This window comes from Cryptotermes secundus, unplaced genomic scaffold, assembly GCF_002891405.2.
Source record: "Cryptotermes secundus unplaced genomic scaffold, Csec_1.0 scaffold1274, whole genome shotgun sequence".
Lineage (NCBI taxonomy): Eukaryota > Metazoa > Arthropoda > Insecta > Blattodea > Kalotermitidae > Cryptotermes > Cryptotermes secundus.
Genome location: NW_019718632.1, coordinates 343,429 through 362,073, shown reverse-complemented (window position 1 = coordinate 362,073; position 18,645 = coordinate 343,429). Strand labels below are relative to the sequence as shown.

Sequence of the window (18,645 nt, the reverse complement as noted above, 5' to 3'; positions counted from 1 at the left end):
ATTATTTTGAGGGAGCCGAACCGTTGTAGCTACCTAGCTACATATGTACCGTGAAAGGAGGCAGAGTTTGGTAGAGTTGAAGCAGCTGAAGTGATCCGTGCTGTATTCTCTGTTTGTACACACGTATGGAACGTGAAAATTTTGCGTGAAGTTCAAGCATAACATGGAGTGTACTAATGTTACTCACATTTTCGTTTTACAAAACGGTTATACATATCCAGATTTTTCAGTTGAAGATATGCTATGATATAGGTTAATTCAAGTACAATAAAACGGACTGAGTTTGTTACCAAGAAGATTTGAAAGAATCTCGCAAATTTCCAAGCATAACCTCAAATACACAGAAAAACAGTCTTTAAAATGCGCTACGATATCATCTGATACATTATATTGGAAGTTTCGTTCTTACGTAAATATGATGCAGATCGAAACAATAGTATGCTATCGAATTTGCAGACAATTCATGCATCATGTTGTAAGACGCAGAATACAGCATGTAAGGCTCGGGTCAAGTTTAAAAATTGCGATGAATTTTATGTATCACAGACGTTACTCAAGTAAAGTTACAGGCATTGTTCTTGGAATTGAAACAAGTTGTGATGATACTGGGTGTGCTATTGTGGACAGTAATGGAAAGATCCTAGGGGAGGCATTGAATTCTCAGCAACAGATTCATCTCAAGTAATAAAGATATTCATTACTCCTAACTAATATACGAATTGGATATGTCAGCCACTGTGTAATTATACATGGTTCCTTTTTTGCAGCCATGGTGGTATAATTCCCCCAATTGCCCGTGACCTACACAAACAACACATAGAACATGTAGTTCATGATGCCTTGAGGATAGCAAGTATCGAGCTTTCAGATGTAGATGCAATAGCAACAACTGTGAAACCTGGTATGAATGGATTCTGTACTTTTTTGTGTCACATGAGTCAAGTGGGTAGTTTAAATTTGGTGGGAAAAAAATTTAATGTTACTGGATCACACAGAAACTGAAGCAAGAGAGAAACAGTTTATTTTCTCAGTGAGAATGTTCATGGCTGTAAGTTCCATGTTCTTGTAGTGGTGTTCTCCTTGTTTTATTTGAAGGCTTTAACATTCTGGATTTGTGGCCCTTTTGCTAATAGTGAAACAGCAATGTAAGTCATGGAGAGAAAATGAAAATTAATACTGTGCCTTCTACATGACAGTACCTTATTTGTAAAATATAATAAATCATGTACACTGCTACTTTATAACATTAATACGGAAGGCTCAAATCTTTTACATGCATTCAAACGTTATATTTCATGGTTCAGAAGTTAGTCAGAAATTAGCATTGGATATGGAATAAGTCATAAAAATACAAAGCATGTATGTACAACACAGCTAGAGCATTCACTTAAAAAAATCTACACTGGTCATATGAGGTATTCAAATGTTTAAAATATATCCACACACACACACACAGATATAATTCCTACCCACTTCAATGGCCTGGTTTTGATCTCGGGTCAGGTCATGTGGGTTTTGTGGTGGACAAAGTGACATTGGAGAAGATTTTCTCCAAGTAATGCTCCATTAAAATTCTCCATACTCATATGTCATCCAGGGCTGGCACAATTCCTCCTAATTCCATCAAATTCTCCATAAGCATTATCACCAGTACAGGTACAATAGGACATATGGAAGCCAACGTGCCGAGGGGACCTAATATGGATTCCACCTTACACTATACGAATATCGTATGAAATCTTAACTATTGTAATCTATTGTAAACAATTTTAAGTATTGTAACATTATTCTCTTATTGTAATCAGCCAATGTACAGTAACTGACTTGTCCTATATCATGTAACAATGATCTATAGAGACAAAATAAATAAATAGGCCAGTTAGTGGCCAATGTACCAAGTGGACTCAGTCTCACCCCGTCCCAAGCAAGGTTACTTATTCATTTTATTTTTATTTTATCCTGTAGATGAAAATAAATTGATATAGGACATATTTATCAAAATACATTAGTGATTGTAGTATAAACTTTTTAGAAATAGAGCTTATTCTTCACACCTGCTTGTCAGTAGCCAACATTACAGAATTCTTCATTGAATAATATAATCCCTTAATAATAAGTAAGTCCTTCAATTCCTCTTGAAACTGGTTGTTACATATTTGTTTTATGTTGTTAAGCAATTTGTCATAGAAGATACAACCTGCTACTGATGGTTTACTGTTGTAAACTTCTAAATTATGTACATACCTATGATAGTTGCTGTTATCTCTTGTTTTATATGTATGTACTTGTTATTTACAGTGCGGTTACTCTTTTCTTCTTCATGTCAATACTTATCATTTCTGCTATTTACACAGCAGATCACGTGGTTACAGTGTTTTAATACAGTATCTTGATACCAGCTTCGGTACCAGATGGCTTTTGTATTTGTATGACTTGTTCCACATCCTACAGTCATTCTGACTTACTTTGGATCTATGGAATGTGATGTATGTATGTGTGTATGTGTGTATACTGTAATCTATTCCATTTAGTTCTCTTCCTCCTCAGTCACCTGGGCCCATGCTGTAAAACTTTTTTTTTCAGATTTATCTATTTGGAACATATTTTCCATAAGGAAGAGGAAATTGGTTGTGTTGTTTTTCCAAGAGATAAATGAGGTTATGTCAGTTTTTGTTGTGCTACTGACATCCATCAGGACAATGGATATTGTCCAGAAACATAATATTTTTATTCCTCTAGTTGCTATCTTAAAATAGTTCCACAGATTTCACATATATCTGATAATATTAAAAGAAAGTGAAGATTTTTAGCAAGTGTTGCACTTCTATTTATTTTCAGGAGATTTTGGGTTCAAAATTAGGTCCAACTGTACTGAGTGGCATTTTCTCTGGTTTTTCTCCATTTCTCCAAGTCAGTGCTGGGTTAGTACCATGAAGCAGGCCACGGTTGCATCCACACTGTTCCTGAACCATCCTTGACAATTATCCTGTCACATGATGATGGTGAAGAATTGCAATTAAATAAACAAATAATCGAGCTGGAATTCATGGAAGAGTTTTGTACTGATCAGTTATTTGTTACAGATATTCCTGAATTTTAATTGCATTGCTTATTTTGTATTATTTTTCACAGCAATAGGGTTCAAACAATTTAATAGCAAAAGGCATAGGATACCTGATCATAGTCTACAAAGAATATCACTGTTCTTTTCAGGGCCTCCTTTTCATGTGGTCTTTTCTTCCTTCTGCTCAGTTTTTGTTCTCCCTGTCTGTTTCCTCTCTTCTTTCTTTTCTCTCCACATGGACACAGCCGTTTTGAGAATCACAGTTCCCTCTTCAACAAAACATTCCCTTCCAGGGATACTGATTCCCATTGTCTCATGGCATCTCTGTATCACATGTAATTTCTTCCCTGCTTGGCTTACTACTCTGTCCTCAAGATGAAGGAACTGCTTCCTCTGAATCACTGGCACCTATATGGTGTAACACCTCAGAGCACTGTAATCTTGATTCTCCACTATTTTTTAATTCTTAAAGGAATTACATATGTTTTAGGTCTACCCCTGTCACTTGTTGTTGGCATGAATTATGGGAAGCACCTGTCTCGCACATCAGGGAAGCCTTTAATTCCAGTACACCACATGGAGGCCCACGCTCTCACGATCCGAATGGTACAGAAGGTATATTGGCTGGTTAATGTTAATGTTTGCTCTTCTATACTGTATGGGATGCACAAGAGCAGATTTTGGCTGTTGCAGGATTCACTTGGCCTCTCACAGTTTGTTTTCTATTTCTGTTTTACTGTACAATGTTGCCAGACTATATAGTGCAGAAAGAATGGTAGGAAGACAAGCGAATAATTAACTGGAAAGTATATGGAAGGACATGGTAATGGCAGATTTTATGTACTTTCCTGCCACTTCTCTGGAGGAACTGAGGTAAACCATGACAGACCTGTCAGGATAGCCACAATTCTGGCCAAGATTCTAGCCAAGCACCCCCTGAATAAAGGGCTAGAGGAGTATTGCTACACTAACCTGTCTGGTGTCATGGTTTGTATTTATATAAATGTGAATTCAGTGACAAGTTAAGAATGAAGAAGTCGCTGAAAAATAAGAGAAACAGAAGTGAAAGAGGTTCGCATTGTGGAGAATGGTAAGATTTCCATCATGCTGTGTAAACTGGTAAATGGTTACCTATTTTTCCAAGGAATATGCTGCCTTCATCTTCAAGGTAGAGATGATAGATGCAGCATACTCCACCAGAACTTTGATAAGTGTCTACACAACATGGTGCCACATTCCATGACAGTATGACAACATATGTAAGAATTTCTTTGTCACCTCTTGTGCGTCTTGTATATACCTACATAATTGTCTTTAAAACTTGACCCTGTGCAAATGAGATGGAAATGGGTTGTATATAAATGTCACAGAATATGTCATGAGGGGCTGTACTGGAGCTGATTAGCCTCATGTATTTGGGATGGAAGATGCAGGGTCCACTAAAACTGATATTTAATAAAACCAAAACTAAGCTGAGTGGATGGCATTGAGAAGTTGCCAATTGAGGGAACCAAGCCCAGCAACAAGAGGTGCAAGCTGATTACTTGCTGTGGTAACTAAATTGGTTACCAGCTTGTGCCATTAAAATATACTCTCAGGACTCGTCCTTGGGGATAGTCCTCAACATTTAACATTACACGTGATGTTTTATTTTATGTCTATTTTGCTGACAGTCTCTCTGATAATGGCTTATCAATTCAGGTTGACTTCCCATTCTTGGTTCTTCTTATTTCTGGAGGGCACTGCCTCTTAGCTGTAGTGCAGGCTGTGGACAAGTTCTTGCTGCTGGGGCAAAGTTTGGATGATGCACCAGGAGAAGCTTTTGACAAGGTTACTATAATATTGCAGCTACTTACAGAAAAAGTAAAATTTGTATTAAGAACAAGAAATTATTAATACTTTAAATTTAGTATGATGTAGTCTGAGTTATAAAGACAGAAAAACATCTGAATGTAAAAATATTTTTTCCATTGTTAGTGACCAGACACACAGGCAATTAAATGATTAAAGAACTTGCTAAACTAACATTAATGTAGAAGAGAAAGGTGGCCCATACAGAGACTAATGAAACGAAATGTGTTTCCTAAGGTGTGACAGAGGTTGTACACTTTGTGATAAAAATGGTATGAAGAAGCAGTGACAAATTTCACCAACAATGGAGTTTGCCATATCTCGGGAAAATTACCTTGTGAGGAAGGGAAATAAATTAACTGGCTCAGGACAGGGTACAATGATGTGACAAACCTTTGGTTTTATAAAAATGATGAATTTATTGACAATCTCAGGCTGTAGTATGAAGACGTCACCATTCATGTCCAAGACATGATTGCCGTCGCAGCTTATGTCACACGTTCCACACATTTGATGTACTTTTCCTCGTGCAATGTCAATTAACCTGACAAATTAGGGGTTACTCATCTGCTCAAGAGATTTCCTGCTTTTATGAAACCAATGGACCCTTTTATGTGCCTGCTGAGTCCCATCCTCACTCCTGGGAACCACTTCAATCTCAGACTCCACCCTGCTCTTCAGTTTTGAAGTGGTTGCTTCACAGGAGGAGTCCCCATGATCTGAGCCATGTGTTAGTCAGTACCCCTACCTCTCTTTGTTAGCATTTGCCACAGTAAATACCTTTCACTCTTGCCAGGCAGCTCGGCGACTGAAGTTGCGAAACCTGCCAGAGTTTCGAACATTGTCAGGTGGCAGGGCCATTGAGCTAGCGGCTAGCAAGAGTACAGATCCTCAGGCATTCGAGTTCCCCATGGTGATGGCACAGTACAGAGACTGCAATTTCAGCATGGCTGGCATCAAGAACTGTGTCCGCAGACACATTCTGCAGCAGGAGAAACTGCATGGTACTGTCCAATTAGAGAACGCTGCACAGTAAGCAGCAGCAGGAGACCACTTCTTTCCACATCCTTCTCAGTTCATCATGTGTATTCAGTGCTATTCAACCCATCCAGTTTGCACAAGTAATTAACCCTTTCTTTGCCAAGTTATTTAAACAAAATTAGAATAGAAAAGTGTCGAGGATGCATGTGTATGTATGTAACCTAATTTAACTTCATGTAACGCCTTCTTGTCAGCTGGTATGCGTCAGTACACATTCTGACAAACAATTGCTGCATATTGGCAAACTTTTCAAAAGTCGCATATCTGCCAGTGCATTGTATATTTCAACTTCAGTGCTAAACCCAGCATCAAACCACAAGCAGATATGTTTTTAGGAAAAAATCCCTGATCTAACATAACCTGTCACAGGGTACATATGTAATGGCAGGGGTCACATATGGTAAGAAAAAATGGTCCACCATTATATAATGCTGGTGGTATGAACATTAGAGGAAGTAGCACTACCAAATTTAGTTTAATTTGACTTTTGGTTCTTTATTTATTAAATATACAGTAATCACTGTGGTCGAGTCTCTTTTATACCACTGAGCAACCTATCTCTGTCTTATCAAGCAAACTGTCATTTATGAGTTGAAATATTCTAGTGTGTGTGTGTATGTGGAAAGAAAGAGTTCATTCACTAACTTACGATATAATTTACATGCACCTATTGTACACTACTTCTGTTATTACAGTCAGGTAGCTTAGTATAGTCACTAGGCTATGTATGGGATGGATGACTGGAGAATCGAGGTTCCATTCCTGGCAACATAGAAGATGCAATAGAGAAGATAGCAAGTGCAGTCAGTAGACTAGACCACAAAAAACCAGCCATACTCGCAGGGGATATAAACTGTAGAATTGATAAACCTGACAAAAAAACCCAAGAGGTTACGAAGCTACTACAGGAAGAAGGATTCTGTCTAGCAAATAGAACAGATATGATGACATACATAGCGCCGAATGGATGCAGCTGTATTGACCTCGTGTTCAAGAAAGGAAACGAGATAGAAATAGAACAACAAACAATAAAAACATCATCAACTTCACCACTAAGGAAACATCTACCGATAAGCACAAGATTCAAATATGGGGGCAAAGAACAGCAAATGAAAACAGAAACAAGCACCCTGAAAAAAACAAGAAGAATCGAAAAATACATATTGGGAAAGCAAGAGGACATCATGCAAATAATAGAACAAAACGAAATCGACGATGCCGCACGGAAGATGACTGAAATACTGCAGAAGGCTGCCCCAACAGCCAAAGAGAGGAAGGCCAAAATATGGTTCGATGCAGAATGTTACAATATGAGAAAAGCAACAATAAAGGCACTACACAGAGCAAGGCAAACTCAGAATAGCAACGAACTAAAAGAATATGCAGAAAAAAGAGAAAGATACAAAGCACTGATAAAAAGTAAGAAAACGGAACACATCGAAAATGAAGGGAAAATGATAGCCGAAGAAGCCGAGAAAGACCCGTTCGTGGCAACCAAAACAACCAAGAAACAAATGCCACAAGAAGTAAATATAAAGATATGGGAACAGCATTTCACCAAGATACTTAGCCAAAATACACCCACCAGCAGCCCCCGAACAGACGACGTCAGGGCATGTCAACCAATCTCACATGCAGAAGTATTAAAAGCTATAAAAAGAACACAAAACAAGAAAGCCGCAGGACCAGATGGAATATATTATGAACATATAAAAGAAGCAAAGGACATTATATCAAAACCACTAACGGGACTATACAACAGATGCCTCGAAACTGGATCCATACCACAAATTTGGAGAAAATCCCTGATGAAAGTACTGTACAAGGGAAAAGGAGACCCAGAAGACCCGAACAACTACCGAGGGGTAGCGTTAGAAAACACAATGTTCAAGATACTGACCAAAATCCTAACTGACCGTTTAACAACAACAGTAGACTCACTTATCCCGGAAAATCAATTTGGGTTTCGGCCACAAAGATCAACGATACAAGCCATCACAGCACTACTAGAAGCAATTGAAGAAGCATTAAGACACCCACGAGGAAAATACCATGTAGTTTTCATAGATTATAGCAAGGCATTCGACCTACTCGACAGGAGTATAATCACAACAAAACTGAAGGAAATAGTAGGAGAAGAGAACACAACAACAAGACTAATAGGAGACATCCTCAAAAACAATAAAATCATAATAAAAGACACGGTGTCAGAATCCGAAGAAATAACCCAAACAAATGGCATACTGCAAGGGGACCCCCTCAGCCCATTACTATTCAATATTACAACAGCAGACTTGGCCAAAACAATGGAAAAACACACAGGGGTACAATTAATTATGTATGCCGATGATATGACAATTGGAGGAAAAAATATTGAGGAGCTACAGGAAGCCTCCACTACACTGGAGAACTGGGCAAGACAAAACAAACTTCAAATAAATAAAAACAAAACCCAACTAATGACTTTCAGAAAAGGAGGAAGAAAAGGAAAAAATGATGAAATAAAATTTAATGGAGAACACATAAAATCAGTAAAACAATATAAATACCTCGGCTTAACACTGCAGTCTACATCTACAACATTCACAGCACACATAACAGAAAAATGCACAGCAGCCATCAAAGCTATATACACCATCCGAAACCTGCAACTATTATCGCTAGAAACAGCAATGAAAATATTCCATGCAAAAATTTGTCCCATACTACTATATGGCATAGAGATAACCTGGGAAAAACTATCCAAACAAAACCTGCGGAAAATGGAACAAGTGAAGGCAAGATACCTTAAACTAGCGCTAGGGCTTCCTAAGAACACACAATCCAGACTAACATACGAACTCTGCAAGGAAAATTTCCTATTAGAAGAACTCAGATATCAACTGCCAAGCACAAAAAACTCAGAGGAAGTTATCAAAGAAAGAAAACAAAAAAGAGAGGAAATATGGGAAGAGTTCTACAGCACTGATGCAATGACTGACAGAACCTGGACAGGACCCAACAGAAAATTACGACACACAATTACTAGGTTGGCAACACACGGATTCCACCACAAGATATGCAAGAACGAACGTTTCCACGAAGCAAATGACGCGTGTGTGTGTAAACACTGTGATAAAAAGTGCAGTAGATACCACATTACCATATGCAAAAACTTAACCACATCAATAACCGAATACAGTCGCGAATAGAAAACAATTACTCTATGCACATTGTGCGCATTCCCGTATTATATATTCCTGGCAGGGGAGGAGATTCTCACCACCATTGAATGCAAGCTCATTCCGTATGTACTCGGGGTCTCTTTCTCTGGAGTTCAAGTGGCTAGGGATGTGTGCCTGGTTATTAATGCTATGCACAAATTATAAGGGGGCACCCACTAGTGTAGTTCTTTGAGGCACTGTGCTACAAGCTGGAAGGTCATGGGTTCGATTCCTGATGAGGTCATTGAATTTTTCTCAATTTACCTAATCCTTCCAGCTGCACTATGGCCCTGAGGTCGACTCAGCTTCTAACAGAAATGGGAGTACCGGGAATCTTCCTGGGAGCATAGTGCAGCCAGCACGTAAGGCTGACAATCTCAGCACCATCTGTGAGCCAATTGTGTAGAAAATGTGGGAGCCTTGACCTCTCACAACCCAATAGACCTCCACAACTGGTTACAGGGATAGCTTTACTTTTTTTTTTCTTTACACAAATCACATTTATGGGACATTTATTTCCATATTATCCTTGCCCTTATTTCTCCCACCTATTAAAACATGCATTTATCAAGTCTGCTTCACATGTAATACATACCATATTGTGTCTTTTGGGCTAGAAATCAGCAATTTGCTATTGAAATTTAATCAACACGGGCTCATCTTTAAGCAGTTGACTGTTAAGATCCTGCCTCTTTTTGGGAACCTTTCAGTTCTAAAATCTTCTTGGGCACTCATCTACTTCAAAGATGAGTTGCAACCAATGTTTTGGAAACTGCTGTCTCTGTTGTCAAGGTGAAAGTGGGGAATGTCCATAAGTTGCTTATATAGGAGTCAGGCAAACAGTGTGGTGCTTAGCCTTACCAGTGCTCTGGGCACCTCAGATGTATATAACCTTCCAACCGCTGATAAGATTGCTTCTCATACCAGGTGTCGAAGGAGATGAGTTGATCCCAGATGTATTCAACCTGTGTGCAGGCATTCAGATGGCAGTCACACGTCACTTGTGTCAGCGTTTGCAACGTGGTATGGAGTTTGTGACCCTGCAGAACCTTCTGCCCAGAGATAACAAAACCTTGGTTTGTATATCAGAGTGTATGTTCAATTGAAACATGTCTCTTTGATTGTAAACAGGTTAGATTTGTTTTATAAACTTGTTTTGTGACAAACACTAACTTACTACATCACTCTGTATGTGGTGCTGAGTGAATGTAGTTTGGCTCCTGTTTCTGATGAACAGGTGCTGTCTGGAGGTGTGGCATGCAACACATTCATCAAGCGTGCCATGGGGCTAGTCTGTCAGCACATGGGCTACTCACTGGCTGTCCCCCCACCACATCTTTGTACTGACAATGGAATCATGATTGCCTGGAATGGCATAGAGAGACTGTGTGCAGACATTGGCATCACTCATGACTTGGACTCTGTGGACATTGACTCAAAGTGAGTTTACACAAATATGGATGTACAGATGGGTATTTCAGTGAATGTCATGTTAGGCTGTCACACTCATGTCTGTTACTTTGATGTAGATGTCCAAAACAACAAGCAGTAAGTGAGAAGTCCTCCATTTTTTTCTCCATATCACCACCAGACTAAATGAGGTATCTGTCCCAGCGATGTACTACGTGTGTGATTATGACCCCAGTGTTTATACCCACTGACACACCTCAGCTTTTATCTGATCATTATGGAAGTCATGTTTGCTACTGTAGTGCTTCTTTGGTGCTAGGCACAAGATCTGAGCAGTCTGAGTGCAAGCTGGTGTTGTCATTTTGGGATACCCTGGGCATTCACCTTTCTTATTTCCTTGATCACTGGGCAACAGTGAATGCATACTGATATTAGACAACATTGTGCCATCTACAGGAAGCAAACCCTGAGTCATAATTTATTTTTTGTATGACACAGAACAGGTTATTTATTTTGGAACACACACCTCAGTTGCTATGGCATTTATGCAAAGAACTAGACAATATCTATTTGACATCCATGTTGAAATATTAAGTAAGTTAACATATCTTCATTTCAGATGTTTACTTATTGACCCCCCCACCCCATCATTTATACGAGGTGCATCCACAAAATAAGTTGCATTTGCAAATTTTGCCGCTGCAGAGCTGCGGTCATGATGGTGTACATGCATTCAGAGTTTACTGGTCCTTTGGGAAGGCACAGGCGCCATTTGAAGACAATCGATCTGTGTTTACGCATCGTCCTGTGTGTTTACAGTGTTCAAGAAAATCAAGAAGCCTGCCACATGTGATATGCAGTCTGTAATCGTTTTTTTGAATGCAAGAAACATGAAACCAGCTGACATTCATTAACTTTGTGAGGTGTATGGAGAACAGGCCATGAGTGATTCAGTGGTACGGAGATCGGTAAGACACTTTAATGAAGAACACGAAAATGTGCATCACGATCCGCAGAGTGGCTGACTGTCTGTGGTTAATGAAGATGTGTGTGCAGTGAAAGAGAAGATTCAAGAGAACAGACGATTCGCCATTTCATCACTTTCCCTGCATTTTCCATAAATTTCACGATCACTTCACAAAATTACGTCTGATAAACTATGTTTTCGGAAATTGTGTTTGTGCTGGGTGCCGAAGATGCTTAAGGATACAGCAAATTAGAATCTCTAAATAAGTGTTGCCTGAAGATGGCCTCTTGAGGCATGTAGCAGCATAATAACATGTGTGTGTGTGTATATATTAATATTTCAGTAATTTTAATAACATTTTATACACATAACGATCAGTGTATGAATTAAATGTGAATTAATTTGTTGCATTATAGATGGAAAATGAAAAAGACTATAAACGTACATCAATGCAACAGGATGCTCAAAATATGGTGGAAAGTATGTCAAAAAGTAGTGTACGGTATTTCATATTTATTTTGCATTCATACTGTTACAACTGCAACACTTGAACAAGTCAACTCACCAAATACATCATTGTCAAAAGCTCCACAATCCTAGAATGTATCAGACTATAAACAAAAACTGTACTTGCCCTATAACATCACTAAGAATTTTAAAAATATAACAATAACTACTACAATTCCCTTTTCTTCTCTTTTTTTGTTAATTAAAAAACCTTGCTATGCTTCCTCATGTCCCTGTTGAATGTACATCAAACAGCAATATAAATGGTTTGGATATAAATTCTTGTTTTTTTTAGTAGCCCATCAGAAAACCTACATACATGTATGTTGACATATCTGTAGATTGATGTTCTTGTTTGCAGGTGCCCTCTGGGAGAGGACTGGACAGATAAAGTAGCTAAGGCCAGCATTAAGTGCAAATGGATAAAACTTACACCTTTACTTAAGGAACACTCCACCAGTCAGGAATAAATGTGCATGTTCACTGCTATAGCAGAGTTCCAGACGTTTGTGGGAAAGCTACGCATATCCCCAAGTTCATGATTCTAGATAAAATACACGTACATGTATCAACACACAAAACGTTTCAATTATGTATCATCATCAAAAGGAAAATAAACATACAGTATGCTTCAAATGAATGTTTCGTTATTTCACTTTCTACAAAATAAAACCCTACATAGTAAAATAATGTCCTCTGGATGTACCACATTGTAGTGTGGTAGAAGTTTCTGAAGAACGTACTTCCTCCATCTTCAGGGTCAAATAATGATGCTCTTTGATCCTAAAGATGGAGGCAGTATGTGTCTCTGAAATGTTGGTAAACTATTGCTAGGGTATACAGCATCACAAAATAATAAAGGTGATAAAATCCATATATATGAGATGGGTGAGAATTGTGATAACCAAGAAAATCAGTACAGTAATGCAAAAACCTGAAATCTTGTATGAGTTGATCTACTTTTAATGATTTCCTGCATAATATATGTCAACATCATTTTCCTACTACTGGGCATGTTGAAACTTGTTGCTGATATTGCGAAACTGAACCCTTCCACTGTTTCGGAGATCTTTCTAAACATCTCTTTCCATTTGGTTGATGTTCTAAGATATCTTTAGAATCCATATTATTTCCAGTTTCTTCTGTATTGTTCTATAAATTCTGCTATTTGTGGTTAGCTCATTGTTTCTAAAATATAAAGTGCTGTCTGCTTTACCATCCTGAAGATGGAGGTAGTATGTGCATTCAGAACATTGGTAAACTTCTGACAGTCTATATGGTGTAACACCAGAGACAACAGTAATCTTCATAGTCACCACTATGCAAACAGTTACACTTCACTAATTTTGGCACGTATGTTTATTACAAAACTGTGTGCAATTTTTTGTTTCTTTTGTGGAGCTATACATCTACTCCCCCATACACCTTCATGGCATAGTGCTTAATTAGTTAGGCACAGGAGCAACTTTACCTTTTTACCAGTGCTTTCTCAACTGCTTATACTTGATGTGACTGCTATATTGGTTTTGATTAGGAAAAAACTGGTCATAGCCTGTTTCTGTAGGTACAACCCAAACATTTTCCAGACTATAAAAAACCACAAAATACCTGTGAAAAATAGTCGAAAATCAAACCTGATTGTCCAACCATGAAGCAGGTGTATTAACCACTTATGTATGATGTTAAATATACTCTAAGCCCAAATTTCAATAGACCAAGTACTCTAATTGCTCCTGTTTTGTCTGGACACACTCCCTGCTAAGTCACTTCCTTTATGTTGCTCTCTTTCTCATATTTCACATGACATGACAAGAACAAAAAAAAAATGGTGTTTGCATGTGAAACAAGTTTCCACAAATGATTTGATGAAATTACCTCTTACCTATCACAGATTTTTAGTGTTTTATTCATATCAAAGTTTTATTAATAAGCATAAACCAATTTTTCAAGTCCATTTCTGCTGAAAGAAATTAAAACATATTAGCATTGCATTATTTCACACCATTATGGTGAGCAGAGGATTTTGTTAGAGATTATTATTTGGTGTAAACTCTTAATGGTCACATACTACAGTATTATAAGCCTTACAGAGTAACAATTTGTTATGAAAAAAACTGGTTACTTTGTCTGCTCTGACCAAAGTGGAACATCTTGTATTCCCATGCTTTCATTTAAAAATTGACCTTATTTCACTTCAGGTACAATGGGACAACAGCACCTTGCAGTAGAGTGAGAAATTGACATATCTGCTTCCTATTTGAGAGGTCTAAGGTTCAAACCTCTGCTTTGAGTCCTTATATTGTGAGGGAGGTTTATCCTGATTTTCCTCAGTCCCCCTTGGCCAACAGTGAGATTGCACCTCACATCAGGGCAGCACTGTGTCATTACACATATTTTCCAACCCACTGTTCACTACTAAGAGTACAGTTCTATGCTACTCACATTGTCATTAGCTAATACTTACTTATGGAGCTGAGCTCTTCTTGAGGAGACGCCAAATCTGCAGCTACTCAAGAATTTCTCAGCATTTTATGCAACCCGAGGGTTCTTACCGTGTTCGCAAGATACCTCCACTGGTCCCTATCCTGAGCCCGATCAATCCAATCCATAACATTAAGATCCATTTTAATATTGTGCTACATGTCCTGCCCACCTCAACCTCCTTGACTTGAGCATTCTAATTATACTTGGAGAAAAGTACAAAGACTCATTAAATAATAAAGTAATTAAATAATTCACAACGCAAATCCTAGCTAATACTCAATGAATGCGAGCGATATATCGAAAATATCACACGATCAATCGGGATCGATATTATTTCGGGTGTACGATTGATAATCAGATATCGAGGGCAAGGAATCGTAATCATGTGTTCGCGAGCGAAATATGTAATCTGTTCAATTCAGTTATTTCTTATCATCAATTCGTTGTTTTATTTCGATAAAGTGCTTCTGTTTATGCTGTAATTTTTGTGATCTGTGACATAGTTTAATAATGATATTTCTATAATACATTGGAGACAGATATAAATGGAAATTGCACAACAGATTCTACGCCACATTCATATTCTTTCACACCCCGTTAAATCGCTTGAAGTGTTAAAGATGAACTTCATAGGACAGCGAGTGAAATAGCGACACAGTTATTGGTGAGTCATTTTGTATTATGTCAATTCACAAGTAAGGTAAATATCTGATTGTTTAGATTAGGCTACTGTATTCGAACTTGTTCCTCTGTTAGAGAAAGTATTTTAGACACTATCCTTTCCCATTGCCTGCCCTCACGCAGGATAGATAAAAATCTGTATGAAAGCCAAAAAATTCCATCAAGTCCTGCGTACTTAGAATTACTGCGTGTATTTATGGCACGTTCACAATCCACGGTTGAAAAAAATTGTCTATATTTTCGTTATGTCTGTCTGGTCTACATGCAGCAACTCTAGAAACGCTAAGCGAATCTTTATTAAATTTGATGTCGAAAAGTGTTATTAATCTTTGTTAGCACAACCAATGTTGGCAATAATCGGTCAACATTGACGAACCCTTTACGTGAAAACTTCCTTTCATTTATGCGCACACATCGAGTGTTACAGGCAAAATATTTATTAGAACGGAAAATATTCCGAACAATCGTTTTAGCGAAAAATGAAACATTTTATATCCAATACAGTTTTCCAGTAATTAGTACGGTTCCCGAAATAATTAAATAGAATTTTTTACTGTCACCTTATAACCTCAAAATCGTGTGGCTTAATTTGTTAAGATTTTATAAATTAGATCCAACAGTCTCATAAGCCTACTTGAAGTGGTATTCGGTAATATAGCCTAAATATGGATTCGTAGACCATACATCTGGTGACAAAAAATCCCTGTTTTCTTAGAGAAATATTAAATTATCTTTACAGAAACTCTGTTTAGTTTTGTTTTAAGCAGAGCAATAATAGTACGACATGGAGAAGATTATGCTCGTAATAAAAAAAAATTAACGCAGTAACGTAGCGAACACGTTAGAATTATTTCTATGCATACATTTCCTAACTTGCTATATTTCTTTTAGTAACTTATTTGTACATCTGAAAATGCTTCGTATAGAAGAAATGTCATCATATTATTCAGGGGAACGTTTCATTTTCTTCGTGTGACGTTGTCGACTGGTAACACATATCGTGTGGTTTCTCTGAGTTCTCACAGTCGAATTAGGAGATGATTCCCTGCAACCCTGGAGGGAGAAGTAACTTTGTTAAGTTTCTACCAGTTCCCACTTCCGCAGACAGACAGACAGACAGACAGAGGGTCTGGATGTACTCGTAGGTTACTCATTTGCTGCTCATTCGACGAGTTTCGGTAACTCTACTATAGATCGCCGATTACTTATTAATACATTAGAAAGTATGTCGAGGCCGAATATGAGATACTAGCCTAGAGAGACTGAGGAAAGCCTAGAAACCCCTCAGGATCCCGGTGGGAGTGTTTGCCATTTTTGCTTTTTTGCAGATTAAAAATAAATATTTAATCTAGACTTGGACATTGTTTCAACCGTATTAAACAATTAACTATACTGTGCCCAAACAATTCGTAGGGGCGCGTTATCGCCAGATGGTGATGTAGATCGTTTGTTCATCATTAGAAACTTGCCCTGTTCTATTTTCAGCACATGGTGCGAACTAGATCACCGTTCCGGAGATAACATTAAACACACATGACTTTTCTCCCCTAAGGCAGACGTACACTGAAGGATATTTCAGACAAATACGGTAAATCCACGCTAATCTGGTTACAGTAATCCGTATGTCGGATAATCCGGATCGAAATACGAAAAAAGATTCTGTTCACAGTTGAGTACATCGCTTAAAAGACGCATGGAATTTAGGGGCAAGAGGGATTCAAGAAAGAGAACTTCCAGGCTGTGCTGAGGGCAGCTCTAGAGACTGAAACCCAAGATTGGTTTGAGCTGGATGAAGGAGACCCTGGATTTCAGCTTCTGACAGGAAGAAACTGCTGCAGTGATTTTATTTGTATTTATTTTCATCAGCACTGCCCATATTAAATTTTCCATTTATCTACTTTGCAGGTTTCTTTGTCTTTTAGGGCTGTCTTTTGCTCCATTAGTCCGGACGATCACCCCTCCCCCCCCCATTTAATCCGGATTAGCGAGGGTTCATTGTAACAACCAACCCACCGACTCACCAGCCTGCTTGGTTTGGGCTGGCTACACTGAAGAGCAGGTTTTGTTGGCGATGCCACGTGATTAAAACATCTAGATGCTGACCCTTTGTTCGCACTCCCCCTCCTTAGCCCTGATAGAATTCCAGCCCTCGGATTTTATAACTTATAATTCACACGATCTGCTCATGTCGCACCGGATGCCCCAAAAACAATGTGCCAGGAACCGTCACAAATAACACGTATGAGGGCGTGTTGCGGACATGAAGGTAGTATTTAAAATATTCTTGATGTGGCCCATTGATTGGACTTCCAAGTTTTGACCATGTTTGTCCCCCCAAAGGAGTACCCTTTTGGGCCCAGTAAGGACCTCTGAGAACCTCACAGTCGTTTAGCTGGTTAACCAGTTCCCCGTCTTTAGAGCCAGAAGTTTCATTACCGCGTTTACAGGAGGGCTCCCCAGGATTCTGTCCTGAGCCAGATGAATCCAATCGACATCCTCTTTCTATAAGATCATCCTCGCTCCTGTGGCTAGTTTCAGTTTCCGGAGAAAATTGTCCTACGTTTTGACACGCCATTTTGGTTATGCCCCCATAGCCGCCGGAAAGGAGAATACGCTTTTAGCGTCTTTTCCAATTGGATTTGAGGCAGTCCTTTTGAATAAGACGGATGACGAGGATAACAATTCTCTGAACTAAAAATTACCTGAAGATAAGCCGGAAGGTCGCGGGTTCAAGTCCCGATGAGGTCATTGGATTTTTTTCAAATGACCTAATCCTTCCAGCCGCACTAGGCCCTGGGGTTTACTCAGCCTCTAACAGAAATAGTACCAGGAATTAATTTAGCAATTTTCCTGGGGAGTAAAGCGCGGCCGGCGCGTAAGGCTGACAACCTTACCGCCGTCTTTGAGCCGTTTGTCTAGATAATGTGGGACCCTCAACGTCTCACAACCCTATGGGCCTTCATGGCCCGTTACAGGGATAGCTTTACTTTACTTTTATGATTTGTGTCACCGAAATGTCCATACTTTTGCTCTTCCGTTTATAGTGTTGCTGCTGCAATTTCACGGGGGACAGGTGCGCATGAGTGACGGGCCGTTGTTCCCAACTATTCATCATTTTCCTAATGAGTGTAATCACAGCTGAAACTGGAGGCAGTCAACCTGCTGGGAACGCGGCCCATACCTGCCCTATCATTTCTGACAACCGCCGCCAGAGGCTACTTGAAATTACTGAAGAGCCTTCCGGCTGTCATGGAGACTCCCCACGCATCAGTGTGTAGGGTGTGGGGGGGGGGGGGCTGCGACCATAAAATGTTACGGTCCCTTTCAGGAGCAGCAGTAACAGAGGTAGTTATGCTGTCAAGGTAATTGGTATAAAATACGATCCAAAAGGTACTATGAAGAATTTAGGACGATATTAATTTAGATCGAACTAATAA

General features: G+C 38.9%; 1 protein-coding gene across 4 annotated transcripts; it reads left to right on the top strand.

The window, feature by feature from the left end:
- The first annotated feature begins 21 nt into the window (after positions 1 to 21).
- On the top strand, positions 22 to 12,679 carry LOC111863075 (probable tRNA N6-adenosine threonylcarbamoyltransferase, mitochondrial). Of its 4 annotated transcripts, none has more exons than XM_033751044.1 (8): positions 22 to 681; positions 768 to 901; positions 3,555 to 3,670; positions 4,766 to 4,894; positions 5,712 to 5,919; positions 10,087 to 10,235; positions 10,397 to 10,599; positions 12,405 to 12,679. In XM_033751044.1, exons 1-8 carry the CDS (start codon positions 416 to 418, stop codon positions 12,511 to 12,513), a joined length of 1,314 nt encoding a protein of 437 aa, XP_033606935.1. In that variant the 5' UTR covers positions 22 to 415; the 3' UTR covers positions 12,514 to 12,679. The 4 variants fall into 4 exon arrangements, with proteins under 4 accessions (XP_033606935.1, XP_023704839.1, XP_033606938.1 ...); XM_023849071.2 differs by lacking the exon at positions 12,405 to 12,679 and adding an exon at positions 11,389 to 12,398 and having other exon boundaries at positions 3,555 to 3,679; XM_023849062.2 differs by having other exon boundaries at positions 23 to 681; positions 3,555 to 3,679.
- Positions 12,680 to 18,645: the final 5,966 nt, after the last annotated feature.